Genomic DNA, 12,886 nt, shown 5'->3' with positions numbered 1-12,886 from the left:
CTGTCTTGTCCTGTCTTGCACCTGTCCTGCTGTAAACCGTGCTCCACTGTCCCAAACCACATTCCTAACATGTTTACATGTCATGGCAATAAAGTCTTCTGATTCTGATTCTGATTCTGATTCTGATCTGATTCTGATTCTGATTCTGATGCACGCGAACACATATCAGAATGTGTTGTGTAATAATGCATGACTGTCTCTGCTCTGCTCCTCTCTGGACATTGAGTGGCCCAACGCAACAGTTCTCCTGTCATTCATTCATTACAGAGTGCCCAGCTGGGCCTCCTGGCCTCGCAGACTCCTCCTCTCCTGGGCTGCGTTCTTAAAGTCGCTCTGAGAGTGCCGGAGCGCACACTGGGCTCGACGTCATAAAGGGACCAAGTCATTTGATTGGACAAGAGGCATTCTTAAGAAAAGTTAGACATTTTCTCCGGCAAGCTGATGCTTAATTAAGCTAAGTGTTAATGCATGCTTTTGTTATTACCCGCTTGGACTATTGTAACGGTCTCCTTTCTGGTCTTCTGAAGAAAGCTATTGGCCTGGAGCTATTAGAGCTGTCAGCTGGCTTTCTCTGTGTACCACATGTACAAAAGAAGAGATCTGGTGAGGCTGCATTCTCATTTTATGCACCCAGATTGTGGAATGCACTGCCAGTTTACATTAGGGATGCAACCTCAGCACATAATGTTCAAGTCAAGACTAAAAACCCATCTTTTTAATATTGCCTCTAAATGACTAAATGATTAAATGATGATTATATCATGATTAAAGCACTTAAAGCTGCAACTTTTGCAGGAAAAGTGCTATACAAATAAAGGTTATTATTATTAAATTATAATAATAAGAATAATAATAATAATTATTATTATTCCATGAGTGCTGCTCAGAGTTCCAGTGCGACTTTACGAACGCAGCCCCCGGAGCGCAGTAACGTGCCCGTGCGTCACTGCGCGTCTCTCTCTCTCTCTCTGCAGCCCAGACCCTCATCAGAGACATGGCTCCGTGAGAAGGCACATGGCGGCTATGGACAGCCATGAACCAAAAAAAGAAAGAAACTCACCAAAAAAAACAGTTAATGCATAAGTAGTAACCCGGTTGCGTTTATTTATTTGGGGATTTCACTATTCCGCAACTGCAATATCCATATTCATACAACTGGTCCACTGTCACGGAGGAGAGAGAGAGGAGCCGTCTTGTAACTCCCCCATTTTTTAACATAGTGATCTGACGCTTTTTTAAAAACGCGTTTTTTGCAAATCTTTACATGTTTTAAGACAAAGACAGTCCGTGCGTCACAGTTCAGCCATGGGTGTGCAGGGTTTCCAGGAGTACATTGAGAAGCATTGCCCCAACGCCGTGGTACCGGTGGAGCTCCAGAAGCTGGCCCGGGGCAGCCTGGTGGGGGGCGGCCGGCAGAGACCCCCGCAGACCCCGCTCAGGCTCCTGGTGGACGCGGAGAACTGCCTGCACCGGCTCTACGGGGGCTTCTACACCGACTGGGTGAGCGGCGGGCAGTGGAGCCACATGCTGGGCTACCTGGCGGCGCTGTCCAAGGCCTGCTTCCACGGGAACATCGAGCTGCTGGTGTGCTTCAATGGCGCCCTGGAGAAAGGCCGTCTGCACGAGTGGGTCAAGCGGCAGGTGAACGAGAGGCAGACCAGCCAGCAGATCGTCAGCCACCTCCAGAACAAGGGCACCCCTCCGCCCAAGGTCTGGTTCCTCCCGCCGGTGTGCATGGTCCACTGCGTGCGCCTGGCTCTCCTCAGGTCTCACATCCAGGTGAGTCTCTCCTCATGTCTCACATCCAGGTGAGTCTCTCCCCAGGTCTCCAAGGTCTGGTTCCTCCCGCCGGTGTGAGTCTCTCTGCAGGTCTCACATCCAGGTGAGTCTCTCCTCAGGTCTCACATCCAGGTGAGTCTCTCTGCAGGTCTCACATCCAGGTGAGTCTCTCCTCAGGTCCCACATCCAGGTGAGTCTCTCCTCAGGTCCCACATCCAGGTGAGTCTCTCCTCAGGTCTCACATCCAGGTGAGTCTGGCTCTCCTCAGGTCTCACATCCAGGTGAGTCTCAGGTCCCACATCCAGGTGAGTCTGTCTCTCCTCAGGTCTCACATCCAGGTGAGTCTCTCCTCAGGTCTCACATCCAGGTGAGTCTCTCCTCAGGTCCCACATCCAGGTGAGTCTCTCCTCAGGTCCCACATCCAGGTGAGTCTCTCCTCAGGTGAGTCGGCTGGCCAGGGGAGGGAGGGGACAGCTCTGTTGTTGTGGCTGTCATCATCATCAGTCTGTTGTTATTATGATGTTATTATAAACATAGCTCGCTGTCAACTCTTCGGATATCAGTTCAGTTAGCTTACAAGATAAGAGACATGGGAATCTGAAGGTTAGAAGTATTAGCTATTACAATTAGTATTCGTATTTATTATTATTATTATTATTTATTTATTGTATTATTATTATTATAAAAGTATGTATATTAATAAATAATAATATTTAAATTATTTAGTGTTATTTTTTTATTATTATTATTGTTAGTAGTAGTAGTAGTAGTAGTAGTAGTAGTAGTAGTAGTAGTAGTAGTAGTAGTAGTAGTAGTAGTAGTAGTAGTAGTAGTAGTAGTAGTAGTAGTAGTAGTAGTAGTAGTAGTAGTAGTAGTAGTAGTAGTAGTAGTAGTAGTAGTAGTAGTAGTAGTAGTAGTAGTAGTAGTAGTAGTAGTAGTAGTAGTAGTAGTAGTAGTAGTAGTAGTAGTAGTAGTAGTAGTAGTAGTAGTAGTAGTAGTAGTAGTAGTAGTAGTAGTAGTAGTAGTAGTAGTAGTAGTAGTAGTAGTAGTAGTAGTAGTAGTAGTAGTAGTAGTAGTAGTAGTAGTAGTAGTAGTAGTAGTAGTAGTAGTAGTAGTAGTAGTAGTAGTAGTAGTAGTAGTAGTAGTAGTAGTAGTAGTAGTAGTAGTAGTAGTAGTAGTAGTAGTAGTAGTAGTAGTAGTAGTAGTAGTAGTAGTAGTAGTAGTAGTAGTAGTAGTAGTAGTAGTAGTAGTAGTAGTAGTAGTAGTAGTAGTAGTAGTAGTAGTAGTAGTAGTAGTAGTAGTAGTAGTAGTAGTAGTAGTAGTAGTAGTAGTAGTAGTAGTAGTAGTAGTAGTAGTAGTAGTAGTAGTAGTAGTAGTAGTAGTAGTAGTAGTAGTAGTAGTAGTAGTAGTAGTAGTAGTAGTAGTAGTAGTAGTAGTAGTATATTTATTCTCGAATTCAATGTGTACAGTTGAGTAGTGTGATGGACATTTTCTTGCACGACTTAGTGGACCGTGGGAGTGTCCCTCAAAGTGTTATGTATGCTAGATAGAAATGCTATCTATCTCCATCTTTCTCACGTAGTCGATGTTACTCAAGGGTCACTAGTAGCCCACTTGTATCGAGTACCCTGGGCAATGCCAGGGAGGGAAAGTGTAATTGAGACTCAACAGATCACTAGAAGAGGGTAATGCTAAATATATGCACCTAATTCAGAACCCTCCAAACCCACTTACCCTCCAAACCCACACACAGTAGGCTACCGCCACTCAAATCGACCACGTAACCAAAACGATGAGGTCAGGCAAGCACAGGAAGTTAAGTGAGTAACTCCTGTATGAGGAGTTTCACTGATACCCAGACCTGATATACCCAGTCACACTGCTGGAAGTCCCTCTACTACCCTGGGTAGAGCTGTTAGAGCTCTAACAGGCTGCTTCTACCCTGCTCTAACAGCCTGCTTCTACCTGCTCTAACAGCCTGTACCTTCTACCTGCTCTAACAGCCTGCTTCTACCTGCTCTAACAGCCTGCTTCTACCTGCTCTAACAGCCTGCTTGGTGTAGGCACAGAGGCCAGAGCAGAGGAGGCATAGAAGTGCCATTCGCTCTATGCAGGGAGCACACACACACACACACACACACACACACACACACACGTCACTTCTGCTCCGACTGAGCCGCTGCCAACAGGCCAACTGGACCAACCTCAGGGACCTTTTCAGAAATGAATCAGAACCAGAAATGCCTTTTATTACAGCCAATGTACAGGTACACAAGCATAACATTCTTTGGCTTAGGTTCTCCAACATTGGCATTGCAGCAAGATACAAGATCACAATAGTAGAATAAACTAACTTAGCCCTAAACCTAAAAAAACAAGTTAAGTAATAATAAAGTGATGGTAGTCGTACCACAGCGGAACCAGTGGTACTGCAGTAGAATCGTACTGCATTCTAGAACCCAGTGTGTACAGTAGCCTGCATGCTCCAGTCCTGCTGCAATAGGAACAGCTGCACTATAGCAGCATAGGGGAAGACCTGAGGAATATGTTGCCGTTATTAGACTCTGCCATACGGTAATATACATAGATGTAGCTTCACCGAACATCACCTGTATCGTCACCCACTTCTTGCCTCTGTGATTTCTTTCTTTCTTCTTCTACTCTTTTGAGTTATAGATGTGGTTATCTCTGCCCTGTTAGAGCATGTTGTAGACTCTAGAGGATGACTAACAAAGGCCTGTGAGGCTCATGTGACGTCAGCGCTCTCACCACTCAGTCGTGAATCAATCTGTCCTTTCACTCATTAATATTATGAGCTATAATGACTAACTCGGCCTGGTGGGTGGTCAGCATTACAATCCTGTTTTGAACTGGCTTCGCTCGACTTGCGTCCTTGAATCTGTTGTTCTTGAACTTGAATTGTAACACCTATGCACTGACTTTTTATGTATTTATTGAACTGTTCTTAAACTTGAGCTGTGTCAGACTTGCACTTGTGAACCGTGGACTGGGGTGCTGCTGAGCTCCAGTGGTGAGTGAGTGTGTTGTTGTGTGATGGTGTGTTTGTGGCCGTGAACTGTGGAAACTGAATTGCCCTTTGGGGGATAAATAAAGTATTCTGTATCTGTATTGGCTAGGCTAGAATCGAGTGCTGCTGAGAGATTCCTAACCCTTCTTCCCGCTAATCGGGTTACGTCCCTGTCTGTCTCTGTGTCACCTGTCTGTCCCAGGTGGTCCAGAGCATCGAGGACCACCACCTGGAGGTGATCGCCTTATACCGGGAGAACGGCTTCCACGGCATGGTGGCCTACGACTCAGACTACGCCCTGTGCAATATCCCTTACTACTTCAGCGCCCACGCACTCAAGCTGAGCCGCAACGGCAAGAGCCTGACCACCAGCCAGTACCTGATGCACGAAGTCGCCAAGCAGCTCGACCTCAACCCCAACCGCTTTGTCATCTTCGCCTCACTTTTAGGTCAGTTGGTCGGTCGGTCACACAGACATAATGTAGCGCTATAATGTCGCTTGAAACTGAAACTGTCACAAAACAGATCGGAAGGTGTGTTTGTTGTTGGTGTTTAATGTTTGTTGGTGTTTCCTGTTTGTTGTTGGTGTGTAATGTGTGTTGGTGTGTAATGTTTGTTGGTGTTTAATGTTTGTTGTTGGTGTGTAATGTGTGTTGGTGTGTAATGTGTGTTGGTGTGTAATGTGTGTTGGTGTGTAATGTGTGTAATGTGTGTTGGTGTGTAATGTGTGTTGGTGTGTAATGTGTGTTGGTGTGTGTTGGTGTGTGTTGGTGTGTAATGTGTGTTGGTGTGTAATGTGTGTTGGTGTGTAATGTGTGTTGGTGTCTGTTGGTGTGTGTTGGTGTGTAATGTGTAATGTGTGTTGGTGTGTGTTGGTGTGTAATGTGTGTTGGTGTGTGTTGGTGTGTAATGTGTGTTGGTGTTTAATGTTGTTGGTGTGTAATGTTTGTTGGTGTGTAATGTTTGTTGTTGGTGTGTAATGTTTGTTGGTGTGTAATGTGTGTTGGTGTGTAATGTTTGTTGTTGGTGTGTAATGTTTGTTGTTGGTGTGTAATGTGTGTTGGTGTGTAATGTGTGTTGGTGTGTAATGTGTGTTGGTGTCTGTTGGTGTGTAATGTGTGTTGGTGTGTAATGTGTGTTGGTGTGTAGTGTGTGTTGGTGTGTAATGTGTGTTGGTGTTTAATGTGTGTTGGTGTGTAATGTGTGTTGGTGTGTAATGTGTGTTGGTGTGTAATGTGTGTTGGTGTGTAATGTGTGTAATGTGTGTTGGTGTCTGTTGGTGTGTAATGTGTGTTGGTGTGTGTTGGTGTGTAATGTGTGTAATGTTTGTTGGTGTGTAATGTGTGTTGGTGTGTAATGTTTGTTGGTGTGTGATGTTTGTTGGTGTGTAATGTGTGTTGGTGTGTAATGTTTGTTGGTGTGTAATGTTTGTTGGTGTGTGTTGGTGTGTAATGTGTGTTGGTGTGTGTTGGTGTGTAATGTGTGTTGGTGTGTAATGTGTGTTGGTGTGTAATGTTTGTTGGTGTGTAATGTTTGTTGGTGTGTAATGTGTGTTGGTGTGTAATGTGTGTTGGTGTGTAATGTTTGTTGTTGGTGTGTAATGTGTGTTGGTGTGTAATGTGTGTTGGTGTGTAATGTGTGTTGGTGTGTAATGTGTGTTGGTGTGTGTTGGTGTGTAATGTGTGTTGGTGTGTAATGTGTGTTGGTGTGTAATGTTTGTAATGTGTGTTGGTGTGTAATGTGTGTTGGTGTGTAATGTTTGTTGGTGTGTAATGTTTGTAATGTGTGTTGGTGTGTAATGTGTGTTGGTGTGTAATGTGTGTTGGTGTGTAATGTGTGTTGATGTGTAATGTGTGTTGGTGTGTAATGTGTGTTGGTGTGTAATGTGTGTTGGTGTGTAATGTGTGTTGGTGTGTAATGTGTGTTGGTGTGTAATGTTTGTTGTTGGTGTGTAATGTGTGTTGGTGTGTAATGTGTGTTGGTGTGTAATGTGTGTTGATGTGTAATGTGTGTTGGTGTGTAATGTGTGTTGGTGTGTAATGTGTGTTGGTGTGTAATGTGTGTTGGTGTGTAATGTGTGTTGGTGTGTAATGTGTGTTGGTGTCTGTTGGTGTGTAATGAGTGTGTGTAATGTGTGTTGGTGTTTTAATGAGCGTGTGTAATGTGTGTTGGTGTGTAATGTGTGTTGGTGTGTAATGTGTGTTGGTGTGTGTTGGTGTGTAATGTGTGTTGGTGTGTGTTGGTGTGTGTTGGTGTGTAATGTGTGTTGGTGTGTAATGTGTAATGTGTGTTGGTGTGTGTTGGTGTGTAATGTGTGTTGGTGTGTAATGTGTGTTGGTGTGTAATGTGTGTTGGTGTGTGTTGGTGTGTAATGTGTGTTGGTGTGTGTTGGTGTGTGTTGGTGTGTAATGTGTGTTGGTGTGTGTTGGTGTGTAATGTGTGTTGGTGTGTGTTGGTGTGTAATGTGTGTTGGTGTGTGTAATGTGTGTTGGTGTGTGTTGGTGTGTAATGTGTGTTGGTGTGTGTTGGTGTGTAATGTGTGTTGGTGTGTGTTGGTGTGTAATGTGTGTTGGTGTGTAATGTGTGTTGGTGTGTAATGTGTGTTGGTGTGTAATGTGTGTTGGTGTGTGTTGGTGTGTGTTGGTGTGTAATGTGTGTAATGTGTGTTGGTGTCTGTTGTCTCCTCCCTGGCTGCAGGTAATCACATACTGCCTGATGAAGACTTGGCTGCCTTCCACTGGAGCTTACTGGGTCCAGAGCATCCGTTAGCATCTCTGAAGGTAAACAGTCAGCTGTTAGCTTAGCGTCATCCGTTAGCATCTCTGAAGGTAAACAGTCAGCTGTTAGCATCTCTGAAGGTTAACAGTCAGCTGTTAGCTTAGCGTCATCCGTTAGCATCTCTGAAGGTAAACAGTCAGCTGTTAGCTTAGCGTCATCCGTTAGCATCTCTGAAGGTAAACAGTCAGCTGTTAGCTTAGCGTCATCCGTTAGCATCTCTGAAGGTAAACAGTCAGCTGTTAGCTTAGCGTCATCCGTTAGCATCTCTGAAGGTAAACAGTCAGCTGTTAGCTTAGCGTCATCCGTTAGCATCTCTGAAGGTAAACAGTCAGCTGTTAGCATCTCTGAAGGTAAACAGTCAGCTGTTAGCATCTCTGAAGGTAAACAGTCAGCTGTTAGCTTAGCGTCATTCATGTGCTGTAACTTGTCTCAGTGTTGTTTCCTTGGGTTGTCCGTCTATTAGATGTCAGATGTGAATAACATGAAATCATCCTTCAATCAAGCCTTCCCCTCTGCGGGTGGGGTAGCATGTACCACAGGTGCAGATCCCATACTAGCGTGACTACACTCACTGGGGGGGGGCTAAAATAATATATAGTAGTGTATGAATGTATGACATGTATCACATAGTGTGTAAGAAATGTAAATCTTTACCTTTTATTTTGACTGTTTCCCCCTACTTTTATTCTATGCTTGTATATGTTTTTATATTCACTTTATGTTCTTATCCCTGTTGTAAAGCACTTTGAGCTGCATTTCTTGTATGAAAGGTGCTATATAAATAAAGCTTTACTTACTTACTTACTTACTCTGTAACCAAGAAATCTAAAGTTGCTGAAATTCTGTTAGTCCAGGAATAGAAGGGATGTTTTCATCAGGGAGATGATGTGGCCTGGCAGATGGTAGTGGTAGCTCTAGAGATGGAGTTACCCCCACACACCCCCATAAGGCTCTGAGGCCCACGTTTGTGGACTGTTATGCAATGTTTGTTAATGTACAGTTTTTTTTTTAGTTTTCAGGAAAGTCTTCATGTAAGTGGCAGACACAGGTTTAACACTAGAACAGTCATGGGTGGGTCATTTGACCCTGTGAGTAAAAAAATAAACAAGTTACATCTTTGCACTCGATCAAACTTCAGGACCCTCCTTTCATGACTTGTCCTAGATATGTGCGTTCTACCACCCCAGTATCCTTACATTTTCAAAATCACATCAGGATAAGCTAGTATAAAGCTATTTTGCAGTTTTACTGTGTAGGGGGCAGGCTAATTTACAAGACGCGCCAACTAGTGGTCTTTGTGTGTAAGTAGCAGCTTCCCGTTGTAAAGACTATGGTCATTTGACCCCCGAGGCGGCTCTTATAGTAGGTAACATAGACACGGCTGTTCTAGAGTTAATGGGATTGTGACGGTCATTAGATGATGTCATGTTGTCGTCCACAGGTGTGTCATTAGATGATGATGTCATGTTGTCATCCACAGGTGTGTCATTAGATGATGATGTCATGTTGTCGTCCACAGGTGTGTCATTAGATGATGATGTCATGTTGTCATCCACAGGTGCGTGCCCATCAACTAGTGCTGCCCCCGTGTGACGTGGTGATCAAGGCCGTGGCGGACTATGTCCGCACCATGCCCGACATCACTGACCTGGACGCCATCGCCAAGGACATCTTCAGGCACTCACAGGTACAGACAACCTAACAGGCACTCACAGGTACAGACCACCTGACCACCTCAGGTTACATCAGATTCAACGTCATTAACAGTACAAGTACAATACAGCGAAATGCAGTTTAGCATCCGACCAGAAGTGCAAATAGTGATCTAAGGGCATGATATGAATAGAACAGGAATGGTAGTGATAGGTAACTATGCAATATACAGTATGTGCAGAGGTAGTGTTACATCAGTAAACTATACATCAGTATAGTTTAAATGTATGTACAGTTATGGGCTATATACAGGTATGAGCTATATACAGTTATGGGCTATATACAGTTATGAGCTATGTACAGTGAGGTAGTTTATGAACAGTATCTAATGTGCAGAAGAATAAAACATGTCAGGTGACATGTGCAATGTGCAATACACAGTAGTACAAAGGTAGTAATGTAAACATCAGTAGGTCAAAGGTTATAGAGTGATCACATTAACCAGGGATGAGCAGCCGTCAAAGTGTTGTCATTGTCATCAAGACTAAGATTAAGAGAGGCAATAAGCCTATTATACTACTCTCAACAGGGAATCTGAATAGAAATATTTCAGATTAGACTTAGACAAATTGTTAGGGGTTGTGACCAACATCGGATGAGATTGTTTTGGCAACAAACACATTTGCACAGCGGCGGCAAACCAGCCAGATCAGAGAACGACCTGCAGTGCTGCCAGGCGGCTTGGGAAAGGTCGTCTTTGTTCTGGTTGCATCTCAAAACTATGATTCTGTGTTTTATAATGATGCTGCATCACCACCAAATAGAAACAGTCTGAAGGTTGAACAAAATTCACTGGGCTGATGTCTCGGGAGTGTTCTGTCTGTGTGGAACACATTTCTGTCTCTATTTATGCAAACAAGTTCTAACTGAACACTCCAATAATCTCCTTGATACGTCTGTAATTTATGCCGCTGGCTTGAAAGACCAAGACAGGCCTGTATGAACAGTATGAACAGTATAAACAGTAGGAACAGTAGGAACAGTATGAACAGTATAAACAGAGTATTTTGTGGGGAAAACTGTGGTAGACGCGATTCAACTGCCGGGCCCTCGGGCTCCCTCCAATATCATTTGATCAGCGTGCCGCGTCTGAAAGCCGCATCTGAAAGCAGGTGAGTCACGGCCTCTCAGGTAAATGTTTCTTTTCCTTCCGAAATGACAGTTTAATGTGGCTATTTTTTTTTCGTTTTTCATTTTCATATTCCAGTCAAGAAACAATGACAAAGTCGTCCGCTTTAAGAAGGCGATGGAGTACTACTCTGCTGCCAGCACGCCCCTCAAGTTCCCTCCTTATTCAGGTAAGAAGAGCTCAGAGGTGATACTAGAGGTGATACACAGCGTACCATGTAGCCTTCAGTATGTAGTTACTACCATTTTATTACTAGAACATATGACGTGCTGTTGTCCTTATTCAGGTAAGAGCTCAGAGGTGATACTAGAGTTGATACACAGCGTACCATGTAGCCTTCAGTATGTAGTTAGTTACTACCGTTTCAGGGTCGTTACTAGAACATATGGGGCCGGTTTCAGAGACAAGGCTTAAGCCTAGTCCTGGACTAAATCACACTTTCAATATAAAATCTCCATTGAAGATGTTTTTTAGTCTAGGATTAGGCTTAAGCCTTGTCTGTGAAACCGGCCCATGACGTGCTGTGAGCCTCCCAAGTTCTGTCCTTATTTAGGTAAGAGCTCAGAGGTGATACTAGAGTTGATACACAGCGAACCATGTAGCATTCATTGTATAGTTACTACCACTTTATTACTAGAACATATGACGTGCTGTTGTCCTTATTTAGGTAAGCTCCAAGGTGATACTGTAGAGTTGATGCACATAGCATACGGTGTGTGTTTGTTTGTTAGGATCCCCATTAGCTAACGCCATGACATTAGCTAGTCTTCCTGGGGTCCGACACAAACATCATATCTGGACAATTGTCAACATTAGGTTTCATATAGGTTTCTTGTCATTTATGGCATTCCTGAAGAAGATCAGAAGACTGGATTGTCCGTCTATCTTCTACAGGAAGCCATGCCAGATTTCTATGCATTTCCAAAACATTTGTGCGCGTTGAACAGTGTTGAGCTAATCTAGCAGCTTTGTTTTGAGTGGATTTGGCGTTTTCTCAGATCTTTCTTAGCTGCAGATGACCAAACGACTGCACAGTCAGTACTCACGGTGTGACAAAACTAAATCTTAAATCACTCGGTACAGAGTGTTTCATGTTACATACTTCGAACATGTCCTTGTTACGGCAAAGCTCTTGGAGTAGCTTTCAGTACGTAGTCACTACCGTTTTATTACCAAAACATAACGTGCGGTATGTAGTGAGCTGTTATCAAGAGGGGTTTAGTCAAAAAAGAACAAACTGAAAAACCCGCCAGGCTCCGAGAGGTTGTTGTGAGTCATTGTGTGGAAGCTGAGATTTAAGTCGCCCGTTTCCTGTGGTCTGGATCACTCAGATGGGTGACCGTGTCTCTCTGTCTCACTAAGCTGGCCAGTCTACCCTCGTTTTATGCCTCTCCAAACTTTCCCTGGGCTTTGGCAAAGTAATATAATCTTCTGTGTTTATCTACACACTGTCCCTGCCTCAGCGGTATCATATCTGAGGGGTTGTTCACCTCCGCCTCTCTGACGGCCAGGTCTAAGAGGAGGCAGAGGTTTGGGGATTTTCGGGTTAGAGCGGGAGCAGAGCACAGGAGCTCTCGGTAATGTGAGAAATTATTTTCCCACTAGCCTCAGACCTTGTGTGTGCACACTGGAATGGCTGCTATGCGTTGTGCATACAAATAGGCTGCTTTAGAAAGGCTTCTTGCATAGCGGGCCGCAAGCTTAGGAAAAACTCCCTCCTCGGTCTGTGTGAATATGCAGCGTTAGTGGTCTCAGGTTCAGGGCTGGACTGTTTGAATATATATTTTTCCACTTTCTGTACTGTGTGTGTGTGTGTGTGTGTGTGTGTGTGTGTGTGTGTGTGTGTGTGTGTGTGTGTGTGTGTGCGCACTGTAGATCAGTTAAAACCGAAGAGCTGTAATATTTGTGAGTGAATACCTGTGCAGTCTGTGGAAGCAGCTTTGTGCTGGATGACTGTTCATCTCTCTGACTGTTCTAGCTGTATGACTGTTCATCTGGATGACTGTTCTAGCTGGATGACTGTTCTAGCTGTATGACTGTTTAGTCTGTATGACTGTTCATCTGGATGACTGTTCTAGCTGGATGACTGTTCTAGCTGGATGACTGTTCTAGCTGGATGACTGTTCATCTGGATGACTGTTCAGCTGTATGACTGTTTAGTCTGTATGACTGTTCTAGCTGGATGACTGTTTAGTCTGTATGACTGTTCTAGCTGGATGACTGTTCTAGCTGGATGACTGTTCATCTGGATGACTGTTCTAGCTGGATGACTGTTCATCTGGATGACTGTTCATCTGTATGACTGTTCTTGCTGGATGACTGTTCTAGCTGGATGACTGTTCTAGCTGGATGACTGTTCTAGCTGGATGACTGTTCTATCTAGCTGTCTGTTCAGCTGTCTGACTGACTGTTTCTCCCCCCCAGCCAGACCAAACCAGCCGGGCGGGCCGGGCCCTGCG

At 44.2% G+C, this 12,886-nt stretch overlaps 1 protein-coding gene across 6 annotated transcripts in view; it reads left to right on the top strand.

The window, feature by feature from the left end:
* The first annotated feature begins 993 nt into the window (after positions 1-993).
* LOC308173419 (constitutive coactivator of PPAR-gamma-like protein 1 homolog) overlaps positions 994-12,886 on the top strand; it is a 35,059-nt gene continuing 23,166 nt past the window's right edge. For 4 of the 6 annotated variants that reach the window (XM_080548453.1, XM_080548451.1, XM_080548452.1 and 1 more), the window contains exons 1-6: positions 994-1,779; positions 5,010-5,256; positions 7,505-7,587; positions 9,144-9,272; positions 10,506-10,596; positions 12,852-12,886. The exon at positions 12,852-12,886 is cut by the window's right edge and continues 72 nt beyond it. In XM_080548453.1, the coding sequence (XP_080404579.1) occupies positions 1,306-1,779; positions 5,010-5,256; positions 7,505-7,587; positions 9,144-9,272; positions 10,506-10,596; positions 12,852-12,886 (1,059 nt within the window). In that variant the 5' untranslated portion in view covers positions 994-1,305. Of the gene's footprint in view, positions 1,780-1,956; positions 1,970-2,162; positions 2,176-5,009; positions 5,257-7,504; positions 7,588-9,143; positions 9,273-10,505; positions 10,597-12,851 lie in introns of all 6 variants that reach the window. The other 2 variants (XM_080548450.1, XM_080548449.1) reach the window with 2 other exon arrangements.

Source organism: Nansenia antarctica (assembly GCF_963989245.1).
Source record: "Nansenia antarctica genome assembly, chromosome: 18".
NCBI classification, from domain to species: Eukaryota; Metazoa; Chordata; class Actinopteri; order Argentiniformes; family Microstomatidae; genus Nansenia; species Nansenia antarctica.
The sequence above is the reverse complement of the archived record's forward strand: the minus strand, read 5'-3'. Positions and strand labels throughout refer to the sequence as shown.